The sequence below is a fragment of the Lepus europaeus genome, chromosome 11, assembly GCF_033115175.1.
Source record: "Lepus europaeus isolate LE1 chromosome 11, mLepTim1.pri, whole genome shotgun sequence".
Taxonomy (NCBI): domain Eukaryota; kingdom Metazoa; phylum Chordata; class Mammalia; order Lagomorpha; family Leporidae; genus Lepus; species Lepus europaeus.
In genome coordinates, this window is record NC_084837.1 from 85952851 (window position 1) to 85969838 (window position 16988).

At 60.8% G+C, this 16988-nt stretch overlaps 2 protein-coding genes across 2 annotated transcripts; one reads left to right on the forward strand and one right to left on the reverse strand.

The window, feature by feature from the left end:
* The first annotated feature begins 8806 nt into the window (after positions 1-8806).
* Positions 8807-11497, forward strand: SNX22 (sorting nexin 22). Its single transcript, XM_062206108.1, has 6 exons — positions 8807-8881; positions 9140-9223; positions 9530-9634; positions 9926-10041; positions 10566-10651; positions 11030-11497. Exons 1-6 carry the CDS (start codon positions 8807-8809, stop codon positions 11149-11151), a joined length of 588 nt encoding a protein of 195 aa, XP_062062092.1. The 3' UTR covers positions 11152-11497.
* On the reverse strand, positions 11496-16720 carry PPIB (peptidylprolyl isomerase B). The gene is made up of 5 exons (XM_062206107.1): positions 16541-16720; positions 15874-15987; positions 15130-15223; positions 12256-12440; positions 11496-11827 (listed from the first exon to the last, which is right to left on the reverse strand). The coding sequence occupies exons 1-5, from the start codon at positions 16673-16675 to the stop codon at positions 11705-11707; spliced, it is 651 nt and encodes a 216-aa protein (XP_062062091.1). The 5' UTR covers positions 16676-16720; the 3' UTR covers positions 11496-11704.
* Between the last annotated feature and the right edge of the window lie 268 nt (positions 16721-16988).

Genomic DNA, 16988 nt, shown 5'->3' on the forward strand with positions numbered 1-16988 from the left:
CAGGCCAGGGCCATGGGATTCTACCTGAGGAACGTGTGTGGCAAGCGAGATGCTTGAACTGGGCCAGAAAGTGGAGAGGATGCCGGGCCTTCTGCCACCTCTGCCTGATGGCGAGCAGTGGGCATGGCCCAGGCGATGGCAGCAGCTCGGTGTGGCCAGAGTCGCCTAGTGGGAGCCGGGGCACCTGGGTAAGTGTGGGGAGTGCCTGAAACACGGCCAGGTTCATCTCAGACGGGGAGCCCCGAGGAGGGTGGGGATGACGGGGCAGAGCCAGGGGAAGCCCCCAGGGGAGCTGATTGACACGGCAAGGGTCCTGTCCCACATGAGCTCTCCAGGTTCCCGGCCTGGGCGCTGGCAGTGGCAGCTTCACCTTTTAGGAGCAGGTGGGAGGGGAGCAGTGGGGACAGGGAGTGCTGAGGGTGTTTAGAGGCTCCTCCGCAGGGGGAGGGAGGCCCCAGGTTAGAGGTGTGCGAGATACAGAAGAGGCGGGGCAGACTTAAGCATGTTGGTAAAACGCACAGGAGAGGAAGCCTGTTTGGGAGAACCCGAGGCCCCGGGCGCAGGAGGGCGGGGCCTGTGGGCAAGACGGCAGCAGGTGGTGCAGGCAGGGGCTGGAGGGCTGCCTGCCTGACGATTAAACTTGATGCAGAGGCGGGCACCTTGTTTACCTACGTGAGCCAGGCGGGTTAGACGGAGGGTACGGCTGTGTCTACCCCTGCCCTGCTTGCCCCTCAAGTCATCTCTCCAAGGGGCTGGGCTTCGAGCTGGAGAGATCCCAGTATTCAGTGTCAGCACGTGAGAGGAAGAGAAGTTGGACTGGCAGGATCACACAAATGCTAGGAACCTGAGCTCTTCCAGAAGAGTTCCATTCTGAACGCACCTGTAGCCGGGAACCCTGAAGGAAAAGACTGGGGGCCGGCGCTGTGGCGTAGTAGGTTAAACCTCTGCATTGCAGCACCGGCACCCCATATGGGCGCTGGTTCAAGTCCTGGCTGTTCCACTTCCACTCCAGCTCCCTGCTAACGTGCCTGGGAAAGCAGTGGAGGATGGCCCAAGTGTTTGGGCCTCTGTACCCGGGTAGAACCTCAGATGAAGCTCCTGGCTCCTGACTTTGGATCAGCGCAGCTCCAGCCATTGCAGCCATTTGGGGAGTGAGCCAGCAGATGGAAGATTTCTCTCTCTTGCTCTAACTCTGCATCTCAATAAATAAAAAAATCTTTTTAAAAAAAAATGCCTTTGCAGAAACCCCCTGTGGCAGGAGACCTGATGGAAACTGCTCTGGCTGGGGCCGAGATCTGGTTGGAGAGAGCGCAGAGGGAGCGTCCCAGGCAGTATGTGCTGTGGGCCCGCGGGAGGCGGAAGCCCTGGGATTTCAAGGGACATCAAGCCCCAGGATGATGGGTGGGAAGTTTCTCACCAGTTCGTGGCAGCACAGGGGGAGGGGAGGAGAGGAAAAGAGTGGTGATGCCTCTCCCGCAGGCGAGAGCACCTCTTGCCCACCGTTGGCGGGCACCAGAACCGCAGGCTGGGTCTTGGAGACATTGGCTAAGAGTCTCTGCTCCATGTTTGGGCAGGGTTGGCCCTGGGTTGAGAGTTAGGAAAAGATGAGAAAGCAGCCCGCTGCTGAACCTCGCGAGTGTGCACACATCACCTGCCAGTGTCCTGGGGTGCCTGTGTGTGGCTTTGCACTAGCGCCCTCCACAAACTATAAACTCTGAGGTTGGATGGATTTGTAACTTGATGGCCCTCAGCCATAGATTTGGGCTCAAAACAGATGTCAAGGGGCCAGCATTGTGGCACAGCAGATCAAGCCACCGCTGAGATGCCAGCATCCCCTCCATTTCCTTTCCAGCTCCCTGGGAAGACAGCAGGTGATGGCCCAAGTATTTAGACCCCTGCTATCCACAAGGGAGACCTGGATAGAGTCCCTGGTTCCTGGCTTCAGCCTGGCCCAGCCCTACTGGGCTGTTGAAGGCATCTGGGGAGTGAACCAGCAAATAGAAGACCTCTTTCTCTGCCTTTTAAACAAATCTTTAAAAAAAAAAAATACTGTCAGACAGATACCTGTTGAAAGAGTGTTCCCCAGTGGCAGGAGTGGCTGTCCGAGAGAGGACCCCCGCTCACCCTGCCCCCTTAGCGCCCAGGCCTTCCCAGCAGTGCTGACTCCTCCCGCCCCTCACAGAATCTGGCTCCAGACACCCTCTTTCCTTTCTCATTTCTGCGTCACCTTAAGGAGTCTGCGAATGCCGGGCTTGCTGCCTGCAGCGCCCCTCCCAAGCCTGTCGTCAGTCTCAGGATCCCGACTGACTGAAACAGGCCTCTTCCAGCATTGCGGACGGGAGTAGAAATGTAAGGAGAGCCATTTGCCAGTATATCGGCGCATCTACCAAGGATCCTCCAAGATGCTTCTAGAAGCCAAGTCCATGAACATGACTGTCCAAAGATGCTAGACATAGCATTGTTAACAGTTGCAGAAACTGAAACCACTCTTGGTGTCCATGAGGAAGGGAGTAAATGAATTGAGGCAGTCCTAAATCGGATATTACACAGCCACTGAGGACAACACACAGCTATGATCATTGGCAAGGGAGACTCGTAACTGGGGTCACGCATACAGGCTATGGAATTCCACTTAAGACGCGACCCACGTTCATACACAGATATGTGGGAGGGATGTTGACTGAATTGTTAACTATGCTGCTGCTAGAGATGGGATCTTGCATTACTTTTAATTTCTGCGTACTACTTTATATTGCTTGAAATTGCTATGTATTATCTTTCTGATCAAATAAATAAAATAAATAAATAAATCAAATAAAGCTATTTTCATAATGGGGAGAAAACCTGCGTTCTTTGTGTACAGGTGTACATCACATGCAGATTTCCTGACAAGCTGTCTCTGAGCCATCGCCCATCTCATCCCCACATTGCAACACGAGCCGCATCTCCCCTCCAGCCCTGCAGATGGCGCTACGCCCCCGCCTCTGTCGCCCGGCTGCAGTATTATCTCGCACATGACCTCATTTGCCTCCTCAGCTCCAGAGATTGTTGCCATGCACGCCCATGGAGTGTTTCAAGAGTTCCAGAAAATCTGGCCCAATTTGGGATTCAGTGAACCTTAACCGTGGTTGGTAAGGTCGGTGCTCAGTGCCCCAGCAGAGAGAGCTACCTGCCCCACAAGGCTTGTCCCAGGCAAGCCTTCACCCCCTTGGCCTTTGCGTGTCGTGTCGTGGGAATACCCCCCCCCCCCGCTGTGATGAGCCTGTCTCCACCCACGCACTCACAGCCACGGCCACTCCGAGGAAGCCCAGAAAAACCCCGTAGAGAAACCCTGTCCAATTTAAGGTAGGACCTTTCCCTAAAGAGACAGGATGGCTGTTTCCAAATGACTGTGCCCCTCGGCTGCTCTGCTTCCCGCTTCCCCTTCCACTATGAGTGGCTGCGGTGGCACCCAGAAGGGCCCTGGCAGCCAGGAACCCAGGCAGCAGTCCGGCCACCTTCCTACTACGGTAAGAATCGCCATTTGTTATACCCCGTGCCCGGCACTGTGCTCCCGTGTGGTCCAGACCCTGTCGGGTGGGCAATGGGCCCGACGTAAGAGGCTTGGGGCCAGCACTGGGGTGCAGCTTTGCCACCTGCGGGAGTCCCAGGTGGTGCTCCGGGTTCCAGGTTTCAGCCTGGCCCAGTCCTGACTGCTGTGGGCATTTGGGGAGTGAACCAGCAGATAGAAAACCTGCCAGTCTGCCTTTCAAATAAATGAAAGGAAAAAAAAAAAGCCAGCCCAACAAGTTATTTTCTTAAAGACCTTAATAACACACACAGTAGGCCTAAGGTTCTCTCAGGCACTGGCGGGGCCTGGGGTGGGGGGCAGCAGCTGGAAGACAGAGTGGCCTTGTGAGCAGTGGGGACCGTCAAGGGCAGGGACACAAAAGTTCACTGCCCATCAGCCAGGGACAGACAGCTCCCTGGAGGACCTCCCGGCTCTGCCCGCTCCCCCCCACCCCGCCTTCAGCCCTGGGGTCATAGCTGGGCAGGGGACCGGCGCCTTCCAGACAGCCCAGGGCAGCCCCTGCTTCCCTCAGCTCCAGAAATGAGGGGTCACAGTGGCTCCGTCATTTACAAGGTTTTAGCAGAACTCCTAAACGCAGGAAAGAGATGTACTTCTTTATCTGAAAGGCAGTGTGACAGGGAGAGAGAGCCTCCATCCGCTGGTTCACTCCCCAGATGGCTGCCAGGGGCCAGGAGCTCCATCCGGGTCTCCCACCTGGGTGCAGGGGCCCAAGTGCTTGGACCATCATCTGCTTCCCGCGCACGTTCAAAGGGCGCTGGATCAGAAGTGGAGCGGCCAGGACCCTAACTGGTGCCTGTGTGGCTTGCGGCAGCTGAGCGCACTGCGCCTCTACCCCAGCCCCAGAGTGTACAATCAGTAAGAACCCTGAGGCACCGACACAGAGCGCTGCCTCTGCTTCCAGTTTACTTCCTTGCCCTTTTGTTGTGCAAAAAGAGAAAATCAGCACATCCTGATCGCAGGCATTGAAATAATAAAGCGCCTTACCGAAAGGGGCTGCCGGGGATTGGGTAAAGCCCCCAGCTGGGACGCCAGCATTCCGTTTGAGTCCCGGCTGCTCCACTTCTGATCCAGCTTGGGGCTAATGTGTCTGGAAAAGCAGTGGGAGATGGCCCAAGTGCTTGGGCCCCTGCACCCACATGGGAGACTCCTGGCTCCTGGCTTTGGCCTGGCCCAGCCCCAGCCGTTGCAGCCATTTGGGGAGTGAAGCAGTGGATGGAAAAAATTCTCTCTTTCTCTCTCTCTCTCTCTGCTTTCCAAATAAATACATCTTTAAAAACATTACCAAAAGGAATAGAATTTTTTAAATTACTAACAATACGTATATTAGGATGAACCATTTGGAATTGCCAATATCCCGACCTTTTCTCCAACAAAAGCAGCAATTTGGCACCATTTAAATATTAATAGCTAGTGTTCGCTGTGTGCCAGGCCCGAGCTAAGCTTGGGAAGCTTGCCCTGGAAGGCGCGTGGCCCCCTGTTGCAGGTAAGGGGTGCCGCAGGGTTCCACAGGCGACCAGAGCCTGGCGGCCCCTGCTCGGGACGGCGTGGCTGGAGAAGAATCCCGCCTCTGTGCCCCACGGCGCCCCCCGCCCAGGCCCGGGACTGTTTGTTTTCCTAACGGGGTTAACCAACCTCCGGAGGAGCCTCCGCGGCCCGGCAGGAACCCCGCCGGTGAAAGGGGGCTTTGTACGCGGGCGGCCGCAGCCAGGGCGGGAGCGGCGGGCCAGACGCGCCCGGGGGGCAGCTTGGCGCCCGGCCGCTCCCGCGCTCCGCCCGCCCCGGCCTCGGTGCTGCCCGCGAGCCGGCGGGGCCGGCGCGGGGCCGAGGGCCAGGTGCCTGGGAGGGATGCGCCGCCCGATCGGGAACAGGCGATGCACCGGCTCGTCGGGCTGCGCGGCCCCAGCAACCAGGCAGCCTGGGGTCGGGGGCCTGGAGTAGGTAGCCGGGGGTGACTGCTGAGTACCCCGAAGCAATCCTGGCTCAGCAGATTGACCTGGTACGGAGACCGCCCTGAAAACCGCCGGCCCGCAGGACAGGGCCCTCCTCCCGCCTGTTCCACTCCACCGGAAACTGTTCTCCACTACCTGCTCTACTCCCCAAGACACCACGCGAGGGATCCTGCCGGCCTCGCCGGAGCTCCGCACTCCCGTGGCCCACGGCCGCCGGTTTGCTGCCCCACCTCTCAGCGACAGCTGCGCCCACCCTCACCTGTACCTGGGGATGAAAATCCACTGGGCTGAGGCTTCTCAGGAACACCTGAAAATTAAGTAAATGAAGCGAGTGGAGGCAATATGGAGAGAGAGAGAGAGAACCTCTCTCCCACAGCAAGCTGTACAACCTAGACAGGTTCCCGTGCTTCTCCCCTGAAGACCCACCCTCATCCCAGGAGGTCCCATCCCATACCTGGGAGAAGAAGGCTCAGGGAAGCCGGGGAGACTCTGGACACAGGGGCCTTGCTGGGGTCCCCTTCTCCCCAGGCCACAACCATTAGGTCACAGCTTCTGTCCCTTCCTGTCTCCACCTGCGGGCCATGCGTCCCTGAACCTGTTCTGTATTTCTCTCGGGCACCTGTGTTTCATTACGAGCATGACAGCTGTGAATCAGAGGCTAGGAGGAAAGGTATCATACCCTTCTACCCCTACAAAGGCCTACTAAGTGCTGGGCACCGTGGAGACACACATAGGCAAACACAGTTACAGGCTTGCACCATGACAAGTGCACAGCTGGGTCAGGAGGGCAGCGTCTGAGTTTTAGGCTGAGTTCTAGGGAGGATGAGGACTAAGGAAGAGTGCTCCAGGGGGAGGACGAGCAAGTGCAAGGGCCCTGAAGCACGAGGGAGCTCTCAGGCTGGGCTTAAAGAGCTGCAGGGAAGGCACTGAGGTGGGGACGTGGGAGAGGCGATGTGGTGGGAGGTGCAGGCTTTGCATCCTGGGGCACTCCGAGAGAGCAAGTTAGTCCTACCGACAATGGGAAGCCATTGGAAGGTTGTTTTTGTTTTGTTTTGTTTTTTTGGACAGGCAGAGTGGACAGTGAGAGAGACAGAGAGAAAGGTCTTCCTTTTCTATTGGTTCACCCCCCAAATGGCTGCTACAGCTGGCGCACTGCACCGATCCGAAGCCAGGAGCCAGGTGCTTCTCCTGGTCTCCCATGCGGGTGCAGGGCCCAAGCACTTGGGCCATCCTCCACTGCCTTCCCCGGGCCACAGCAGAGAGCTGGACTAGAAGAGGAGCAACGGGGACAGAATCTGGCGCCTCGACCGGGACTAGAACCTGGGGTGCCGGCGCCGCAAGGTGGAGGATTAGCCAAGTGAGCCGTGGCACCGGCTATTGGAAGGTTTTAACAGATGTCTTTTTTAATGATTTATTTATTTATTTGAAAAGCAGAGTTGAGAGAGAGAGAGAGAAGGAAAGAGATCTTCCATCCACTGTTTCACTCCCTGAATGGCCACAAAGGCCAAGGCTGAGCCAGGCTGAAGCCAGGAGCTTCCTCCAGGCCTCCCACCTGGGTGCAGGGGTCCAAGCATTTGGGTCACTTGCTGCTGCTGCTTTCCCAGGCCATAGCAGACAGCTGGATTGGAGATGGATCAACCAGGACTCGAACCAGCACACATATGGGATGCTGGCGCTGCAGGAGGCAGCTTAACCCCAGTGTACCACAGCGCTGGCCTGGAAGCAGAAGTCTGGACAGTTTGTGTTAAGGGTGGAGAGAAGAACTCCTACCTGTGAAGGAGGCAAGGAAGAGCCGGGAGTCCGAGACAGCGGGGCAGACCGTCAGTAGGACAGGGGACCAGAGGATCCCAGGACAGCAGGAACTGGGGAGATGCTGTAGGCCCGGGAGGGCTGGGTCCCGGAATTTAGGGGGCCCGTGAGCTCCACAGAGGAAACGAAAGCACAGAACTTCCCCTTGCTTGGGCTGTTTCCCTTGGGAAGCCTTAGCTTCCTGATCCTGGGGTGTGATGGGATTTGGAGGTGGACGGGGCACCAGGGAGGAGGGGGCACAGTGTCGGTGAGGTCCACTTGCCACTAGGGGGTCACGCTCCCAGCCGCTCCAGCTCAGAAGCACCTCTGCACTAACGGGGTGAGATCTACCTGCCCCAACCCTTAAGACAGGCCCTCTGCTTCCCAGGTCCCAGCCAAGACCGGCCACGGGCGGGAGCTCTTGGGAAGCAGCACCTCCTCTCCCCGCTCCTCACAGGACAGCTCAGAGTGGGGCCAGAGGTGGCGGCACAGGCACTCCCCATGACGTCAGAGTTCTGGGTTAAAATCCCTCCCCCCTCCCAGAGGGGTGGGCAAGAGCAGCCTGCTGCCACATCCCACAGGCCCTCTGCCCCTGCCAAGCCCGCATCAGCTGCCATTAAGTCAGCGCTCACTCAGCTAAGGGCTTAGCCAGGATCACCTCGATTTGTGTGATTTGTGTACACTGTCCCGAAGGAGGACATGGAAGTGAAAGCTAAGTTTATTCCGGTGCAAAGAAATGTGAAATCCATTCATATGAGGGGGCGCCTCAAATGCATTTCGGATTTCAATTTTTGTATAAAAAACCTTCAGTTCCACTTCCCACGAACTTTTGACGTTAGATGCCTATTACCTCTATTTAGCACGCAGTTCCTGAAATCCCGGCTGTCTGAGCCGCAGAGAACAGCCTGGGTCTCTAAATCGCCTCTTCCTGGCCAAGCGGGCCGGCAGCAGGTTGGGGCTGAGAGCGAGAGTGGATGGATTCATGGGTGACCGAGTGAATGGGCGCCGCGGAAGTCGGACACGGGCGCTGGATTGCATCCAGGCCTTGCCCAGGCGTGGCTTCCGCTGGAGTCTCCAGGCCTGGATCCCAGGGGCCAGGCCGAAAGGAGGGAAGGGGCTGGGGAAAGCAAGGGACGTCCCTGGTTGGCCCCAGAGCAGGTGCCGAGGTCCGGGCCCCGCCTCCACTCGCAGACCGTGGCACTCAACAAAGAATAGGCGACGCCAGGGCTCGCGCGTGTTCCTGGCAGCCCCTGGGCACTCGATCAGGGTCTGACGAACGCAGGGCTCCACCGAGGCGCTCCTCGCGCCGCGGACGCGGGCGCCGTGCGGACCCCCGGCTCCCTGCCTAATCGACTCGGCGCAGGACCCCGCGGCGCGAGGAACGCCCGGGGCGGGGCCTGCGGGGCGGGGCCTGCGGGCCCGAGGGACGGGGCGGGGGTCCGCGCGCGGCGGCTGCAGAGTTCGGGCTCAGAGCGGCCGGCGCCGGCGCCCAGCGCAGATGCTGCAAGTTCACATCCCGTCGGTGGGGCCCGAAGCCGAGGGGCCCCGGCAGAGCCCGGAGAAAGGCCACGTGGTGAGCAGGGCCGCGGGGTGGACAGGGGCGCGGGGACCCGCTGGAGGTCCCCGCCCCGAGCAGAGTGGGGACCGGGGCTCCGCGGGCTGGGCCGTCGGGGGCCGGCCTGCCGAGGGTTCCGGGGCTGCTGATGCTCCCCAGTTCTTGAGTGAGCGCACGAGCAGAGGGGCGGGGCCGCCAGCCCTTTCTTCTAAGGATGGGGAGTGCGGGAGGGTCCCCGGGGCGCTCCGTCGGGACCTCACGCGTGCCCCCCGCCAGGTGTTCCGAGTGGAGGTGCAGTGCAGCGGGCGCAGACACACCGTGCTTCGGCGTTACAGCGAGTTCCACGCGCTGCACAAGCGGGTGAGGCGGCGCCGCCCCCGGCCGCCCCCCCCCCCCCCCGCCAGCCTGGGCCCGGCCCCGGGGAGGCAGAGGGGGAAACTCGGGTCCCAGCCTTGGCCGCCCCCGCTGCTGCTTCAGTCCCTGGAGGGCGCAGACCCTGCGGGGGGCCCGTGGCAGGGAGGGCGCAGGGGGGCAGATCCCAGGCGACTGGAGTGCATGGGGCCCGTTCTGGGCGGGTTCTGGCAGGGGTGCGGGGAGGCATGCGCAGCGCGGTAGGCCAGGGGGCTCCGTGGAAGGGCTGTGATGGCACCACGGTAACCTCGGCAGATCAAGAAACTGTACAAAGTGCCGGACTTCCCCTCCAAACGCTTGGCCAACTGGAGGACCAGGGGCCTGGAGCAGCGGCGGCAGGGCCTGGAGGCCTATATCCAGGTGTGTGGGGGCCTGACCAGAGCCGGGGGACGCCCGCAACGCCGGGATGCTACTCACTGCCTCGGGCTTCAGCTTTCCGCAGGGCCCTCGGTGGCTGGAAAGTGAGGACCCGGGGGCAGGTGGCTCCTGGTGCTCCTTTGCTACGGGAAGTGGAGTGGGGGTACTTTCCAGGCCACCCCGGGGGGTCCGGCCTGCGCTGTCCACCCCGGGTTTAATGCTCTGCTCTCCCTCTTGCAATTCTCCGGATTGCACTGGGCTCTGCACGCCGGCGGCTGCTGTCCTGTCCTCCAGGGCGTCCTGTACCTGAACCAGGATGCGCCCAAGGAGTTACTGGAGTTCCTGAGGCTTCGGCACTTCCCCACGGACCCCAAGGCCAGCAGCTGGGGGTATGGAGAGCCCGTGATGGGGTCAGGGGCTTTCAGCAGCAAGCCAGCAAGGGAAGGTTTGGAGGCCAATGTACTTGCCTGGTCCCCTCATCAGCTGTCCGACCCACAGAGGGGCTTTTTCTGGACAGCCTGGGCTAGCCCCAGCCACCTCCGGAACCGGCTCCTCAGAAATAGAAGCAGGGGTCCCCTGGGAGGTGAAGTTCTGGGCTTCTATGTCTCCACCCCTTCCTCACGGGCCCCGGGGCATCCCCAGGCAATTATAGGGCCTCTCTCCTCTGCGCCCTGGGGAGCTCCTGCGGGGCACAGCGGGCAGGTCCGAGCCATTGGCAGTGCCTGGCTCCTGCTCCCCCTGGTGGCCACAGGGAGGGAGGCGCGCCTGCCGCTTCGGGCCTGGCCGGCCTCCCCCAGGGCCTAGCCTTTCCCGATGGGGCCTCCTGAGCCCACGGCCTGTCACCTTTTCCTTTGTGGGCCTCTGAGGATCTCAACCCATAGTCTCCACCCGTGCAGGGCTTGGCCCTTCCCTTCCCCACTCCCTCGTGGCTCAGGACCCTACTTCCTCCCAGCTCACAGCTGCACCACCGGCCTGTCATCAGCTTCCGCCTGGATCCCTACCTCTGTGCCCCCTCCCCAGGTGAGCTCCTCTGACCCGCGAGTGACCCATTCTCAAGGCCCAAGTCTGGGTAGACCGGTAGGGGTGGGCTTGCCAGTTCTCAGGACTTCTGGGTGGCCCCTCACTCCTGCTGCTCTGTGCACCTGAACCTGCATCGTAAACACCAGTGAATGAATTCAGCCTGGTTCCCCTGGTCTATTCTGTTACAACCCGGCCTTACCAAGCTGATGAAACTGACCTGGAATGCCAAGGCTTCATTTGGGGACACAGCTGCAGGGGCTCTACTCCCCAGGGATGGCTGAGCCGGTGGGCAGTGGCTCAGGGAGCCACAGGCCTGAGGCCAGCCCTGTCCTGACCTCTCTGCCCACAGCCCTCCACCCCTTCTGTTCTCTCCTGCAGAACCTCTGCCCAACATGGTGGTGAGTGGTGTGCTCCAGGGACTCTATGGCTTCATCATCAGCCCCACCTTGGCTCAGCCAAAAGCTGCCCGTCACCCTTCTGCTCTGCCGCCCACGCCTTGAGCAGCCACCTGCCGGGACAGTCGTGTGCCTCAGCCCCTGAGCTCTGTCTCAGGGACATGGGCTGGTCCTCCTCTAGCCTGGACCTGGTGCAGGGGTCGGCCTGCACTGGCAGCTGGGGTGGGGAATTCACGTGTTCCTGGAGCCAGGCGCGAGTGGCCAATTTCGAGGTAGGCTGTGACAGGTCCAGGTGTGTCTGCACGTGGAGAAGCAGCGGGTAGTTTTGAAGCAAGGGGTGAACACCGTGCCTGCCCGCCTCTGTGGGAACATCTGAATGAAAGGGCCGGGCACCCACGGTGAGCGGGGAGTCCCCGCACGCCAAGAACCCAGCCCACACGCAGGTTATAAAAACCCCCCCCTTGTTTATTGGTCAGTGTTGGTAGGCGTTTGTTACAAAACGGGGCCGGTGGGCCTGAGGAATGTGAGGGGAGTGGGGCCGCTCCGTCCGATGCCAGCAAGGGCCAGTGCAGCTCGGAGCCCCGTGGCGGGCAGTCGTCACCCCGAGGACAACAGGCCCGTGCAGACACTCGCTCAGCGGGAAGAGGTCCCCGCGGCCCTACTCCTTGGCGATGGCAAAGGGTTTCTCCACCTCGATCTTGCCGCAGTCGGCGATGACCACATCCTTCAGGGGCTTGTCCCGGCTGTCCGTCTTGGTGCTCTCCACCTTCCGCACCACCTCCTGGCGAGGCAACAGGAGACAGGGCGGGTCAGGTGCGCCACAAGGCAGGCAGGCCCCACATGCGAGCCTCGAGACAGCCGGGTTCTAACGGACCAGAGGCAGGCAAGGGAAGCCAGACTTGAGGGGTGGCTGGGGACAGCGCTAACAAGGGGTCCTCGTGCTCCTGGACAGCGCGGGTGAGAGCCAGCAGCTCCCCAAGTGGACGACGGAGCTTGGGACCCGCAGGCGTGCAGCTTCAGCAGGGTCTCCTGGCTGGGTGCTGCGGAGGCTGGACAAGCCTATGGCCTTGGGGGCATGGGGATGTGCGCCAGGGTCTCAATCTGTGGCTGAGCTTCTTTTGGGAATGGGATGAATACGTGGAGCCCTGGCCCCAGGGTCTGTGTCCAATCCCAATGAAGCCTGCCCAGGTCAGCCTGCGGTCAACTTACCATGCCCTCCAGAACTTTGCCAAACACGACGTGCTTGCCGTCCAGCCAGGCTGTCTTGACTGTGGTGATGAAGAACTGGGAGCCGTTGGTGTCTTTGCCGGCGTTGGCCATGCTCACCCAGCCGGGCCCGTAGTGCTTCAGCTTGAAGTTCTCATCAGGGAAGCGCTCCCCATAGATGCTCTTCCCTGGGGAGGAAGACAGAGCAGGGCAGGGAAGCTGGGGTGGCCCGAGCCAAGCAGACCTTAGGGGTGAGGACGCAAGGGCTCCACCTGCCCTCCGTGCCCAGTCAGGCTTGACTGGAGGACTGGGACATTAGAGCCACCTGCTTCCTAGCCTCTGCTCAGAGCCGCGGGGTAAGACCAGGTGGGGCCCAAGGCCAGGCTGATTCAGCAAACAGCTCACGTGTAGATTGCTGTGGCTGATCCACCTGTCTCCCCAGGCACAGCTGGCAGGGGAGGGAGAGGCGAGAGAGCATCTGCAGAGTCCAGGGCCTCTAATCCAAGAGGGAACACGAAATGCAAGGTGGCCGAGTGTGTGCAGCGCATCTGTTGGCGTGGGGCGAGGGCAGATTTCTTCTCCACTGCCTGGTTTCACTCTGGTTCCAGGAGCACAGACACAAGGCCCGGAGCAATGCAGCAGTAAAGGTCGCTGTCACTGTTTCACCCAACACCTTTCCACCTTACTTGCATGGGGAACCCTGTTTCGTCCCCAGTGCACTTATGTCCACCCTGCGGGTCTAGAGGAGGGAACCAGGCTGGGAGACAGCAGCGAATGCTGAGAGCCAGGGAGCTGACCTTGAGTGAGGAGCAGCTGGGAGACTGCAAACCCGGACAGGCTCGTTGGAGGGGCCGGGTCATCTCAGCCTGTGTTCCACCTCACACCCCTATCCCAGGAGAGGCGAGACTGCCATCAGCTCACAGCAACTCCTGGCTAAGAGCAACACCCACCTCCCACCCTGCAGAGGCACAGTGGCATGGCAGGTTATTTCCGATCCAGCTCCCTGCTAATGCGGCTGGGAAAGCAGCAGGTGGTGGCCCAGGTACCTGGGCCCCTGTCACCCTTGTGGGAGAGCCGGGTGGAATTCCCAGCTCCTGGCTTTGGCCTGACCCAGCCCCGGCTGCTGCAGGCATTTGGGGAGTGAACCAGCAGTCTCTCCCTCTTTGTGTCACTGTCATTCAAATATTTTACACACACACAGAAAAGTCCCCCTCACTTGAGGATTTTCTTGGTGAGTCTGAACTAGCTACAGTTGACTGCTGCCATTCAGAAAATCCCTGAGTCTACCTCCTTCACACCAACACTTCTTTTTTTTGACAGGCAGAGTGGACAGTAGAGAGAGAGACAAAGAGAAAGGTCTTCCTTTGCCGTTAGTTTACCCTCCAATGGCTACCGTGGCCGGCGCACTGCGCTGATCCGAAGCCAGGAGCCAGGTGCTTCTCCTGGTCTCCCATGGGGTGCAGGGCCCAAGGACTTGGGCCATCCTCCACTGCACTCCCTGGCCATAGCAGAGAGCTGGCCTGGAAGGGTGCAACCGGGACAGAATCTGGTGCCCCAACTGGGACTAGAACCTGGTGTGCCAGCGCCGCAAGGCAGAGGATTAGCCTGTTGAGCCATGGCACCGGCCTGCACCAACAATTCTAAGACAGGAGTTCCAAGCAAGTGGAAGTTCTTCGCTCAGACCTCCAGAGGTATCCCTGTGCGCGTTGCTTGGTGCTGTCTCTACCCCTGAATTTGTTCACCCTTTCCCGTCATTCCTGCAGTAACAGCTCACACTTACAGTCAGCAGCGTGCGCCAGAGACCCCTGCAGTCACTCCCACAGTCCCCTGCGAGCAGGAGCTGGGCACCCTGTTTCACAGATGGCACAGCTCGGGGTCGAGGGAGCTGGCAGGTATCCCCGCTAGGAAGCAGCACGGCTCCCGCACTGTCCTGGGGAGCAGGCCCAAGTCACCCTGCCCACTCTCTTTAGCGGTCTGTGTGCTCCACCCACTGTTTCCCCTCCAGTCCTCTGTCCCGGGCTCATCCTCCCACCCCACCCCCCAGGGCCACGCCCAGGCTCCAGGCTTCTGCCCTCTTCCCACCCACCCTGGCCAAGCCCATGCCACATAAAGAGCAGGGCTCCCCTCTTAACCCTGGCTCTTGCTGGCACACCCAGGACCCCGGTCAAGGCCTCCCTCACACTCCTGGTCACCCCGGCCTGCGGCGACTCCTCTGCATGTCAGCCCTTCCGAAACGGGCTGCGCACCCAACCCCACGGACCCCAGCCAATCCTCCAGCGCCCTCTCGGACACCGCCACACTTGGTCAGGCCTGCCTCGTGCCCTCCTGCCCACTGCCGCCTCAGCCTGAGGTCAGTCTCCCGCTTGGCTACTCAGATTTTGGGGTTTCTCCTCCTGCTTCCCAGCTACACACCGAGTGACTGGACGACAAAGCCCGAGTCCTAAAAGCTGCACCACAGCCCCCTGGTGATGGTGCAGGTGCTGCCTGTACCTCCTCCTCGCCCACCGCAGAGCCTGGGCTGTGCCACAGCCACGGTCTGTGCGCCAGCCCGGAGACCAGGGGCTAGAGCAGGGCATCTATGGGGACCAGTAACGCGAAGGTGAGAGCCAGTCTTGCTCAGTCGTCTCCAGGGGGAGACTGCCAAGGAAAGCAACTTCTCCCACCGCTGCTGCAGCTCCCAAGGTGGCCAGCACAGGCCCTGTGTGCCTGACCCGGAATCGCCTCCCCATGCAAGGTCACTTTGCAGCCCATTCCTCTCCCCCTCACCTCCTAGAGGCAGGTCTGTCTGCCCCCACGGCTCCATGCAGGAGACAGACCTGCCCCTGGAACAAGGGACAGGGGCCCCGCCAGCCCAGCCATCCCACCCCAAGAGGTTACCTCCTGTGCCATCTCCCCTGGTGAAGTCGCCACCCTGGATCATGAAGTCCTTGATCACACGATGGAATTTGCTGTTTTTGTAGCCAAATCCTTTCTAGAGAAAAGGGTGAGAAGGTCAGGAGGTGCGGCACAAGGCCGCAGGCAGAAGCGGCCCACAGCTCCGCTCCCAGATGAGGCACCGCTGCTGGCCACGCCGATCGTTCGGTGTGCCACCAGGCAGCACCAGAAAGGCTGGGACGCCGCATCCCCCTGCCTGTGCAGAATTCCTAGACCGGCCGCAGCGTCACTTGATCCCTCTTCCCTCTCACTTCTGAGCAGAACAGATGCAAGATGAACCCTGCCACGCAGGTGGGAGACCTGGACTGAGCTCTGGGGCTCCAGCTTCCATCGGCCCAGCCCCAGCTCTGGTGGGCATTAGGGGAGTAAACCAGCAGGTGGAAGATCTCTCTATGCTTTTCAAGCAAAAATAAGCATTTTTTTTTTTTAAAGAGAAAACACCAAAAGCAAAAGGTCACCTGTTGGTCAAATGGGAGTTAAATACAAACTTTATAAAACGGGGCACTCTTGTTTCCTTGAAACCCGGTGCCACCTAAGTGGGTGATGACTCCCAGGGAAGCGCCGGGCCTCTAACTCCTAAGATGACAACACTGGGGTCCCCAGGCCACGATCAGCTGTACTCAGTGCTCTGACCCGGGGGGCTGCACCCTGCAAGTCTCTGCTGCCGGCTTCACCCCGAACACTTACCTCCCCTGTAGCTAACGCCACAAAATTATCCACCGTCTTCGGAACAGTCTTTCCAAAGAGACCAAAGACCACCCGGCCTACATCTTCATCTCCAATTCGCAGATCAAAGTACACCTGCCGGAAAAGACCACTTTAAAGTTAACCCCAGGCTAGGGCAGGGAGGGCCCAAGAGGCTCCTCCCGGGAGAGGGGAGAGAACTGAGCACTACCTTTGCAGCAGTGGTTCTGAGCCTGCTTTTGGTGCAGGATGCTAGGATTAACACCGTAAAAGCCCCTTGAAGAGGGGAGCCCCAGCCCGCATTTATAAGGCTGTTTCCTTGGAATCGTCCCGAAAGATGTGCCCTTCCACCCACCCCGGCACTGCAGGCTATCTGCAAAAATACCACTGCTTTGAGGCTGCCAGAGCCGGCCCCCGCCGGGCATGCCGGACTCCAACCACCCCCCCGGGTCAGGGCAGGGGCCGGGGGTGTCGCGGAGGGTCCGGGTTACTCTCCGGTCGTTACAGTTGGGACGCCGCGGCTGCCGGGGGGCCACAGCCGGAGTGTAAGCAGGCGCTGAGCTCTGGGACCCTCCGTGCCCCGGTCACGACTGGCGGGCGGCCAGCGACGGAATCCCAGGCGCGGGAGGCCGGGCCTCGCCAGGCAGGACAGGAGAGAGGAAGCTCAGACCTTGACGGTGACTTTGGGCCCCTTCTTCTTCTCATCAGCCACCGAGGGGCCTGGCAGCAGCAGGAAGAAAACGGAGGCTACGATGAGGGCGGCGGCAAACAGCACCTTCATGTTGCGCTCCGAGAGGCGCAGCATCCACCGGCAGGGGCGAGCGCGGCCGGGGCGGCCAGGACCGGAAGAAGGCGGGGCCGCGGCGGCGTGGACGCCGGCGCCGCCATCGCGCGGGGCGGGGCGGGGGGGGTCCGGCGCGCCTCCGGGCCTCCCGGCGGGAGGCGGGCCCCGTTTCCCCCCTCTGGCTCGGCGCCGGGTGGTAGGGCCCCCGAGGGGGCGGGGCGCGGCGCGGCGGGCCGGCCGGGCGGAGACGCGGACTCGTGGGTGGCTGCCACGTTACTGCGGCCTCATTGGGTTCCCAGTCGCCCCGCCCGCCCACAGGAAGGCGGTCAGCGGA

Bases quoted from the DNA above. Each gene is read 5' to 3' on its own strand.
- PPIB (XM_062206107.1), bottom strand. From the start codon at position 16,675: ATGCTGCGCCTCTCGGAGCGCAACATGAAGGTGCTGTTTGCCGCCGCC. The intron at 15,988-16,540 runs GTCTGAGCTTCC...CTTTTCCGGCAG, and splicing joins GGCCCAAAGTCACCGTCAAG to GTGTACTTTGATCTGCGAAT. The intron at 12,441-15,129 runs GTAACCTCTTGG...CTTCCTCCCCAG, and splicing joins CAGGGGAGATGGCACAGGAG to GGAAGAGCATCTATGGGGAG.
- SNX22 (XM_062206108.1), top strand. From the start codon at position 8,807: ATGCTGCAAGTTCACATCCCGTCGGTGGGGCCCGAAGCCGAGGGGCCC. The intron at 10,042-10,565 runs GTCAGGGGCTTT...CTCGTGGCTCAG, and splicing joins TATGGAGAGCCCGTGATGGG to GACCCTACTTCCTCCCAGCT. The intron at 10,652-11,029 runs GTGAGCTCCTCT...TCTCTCCTGCAG, and splicing joins CCTCTGTGCCCCCTCCCCAG to AACCTCTGCCCAACATGGTG.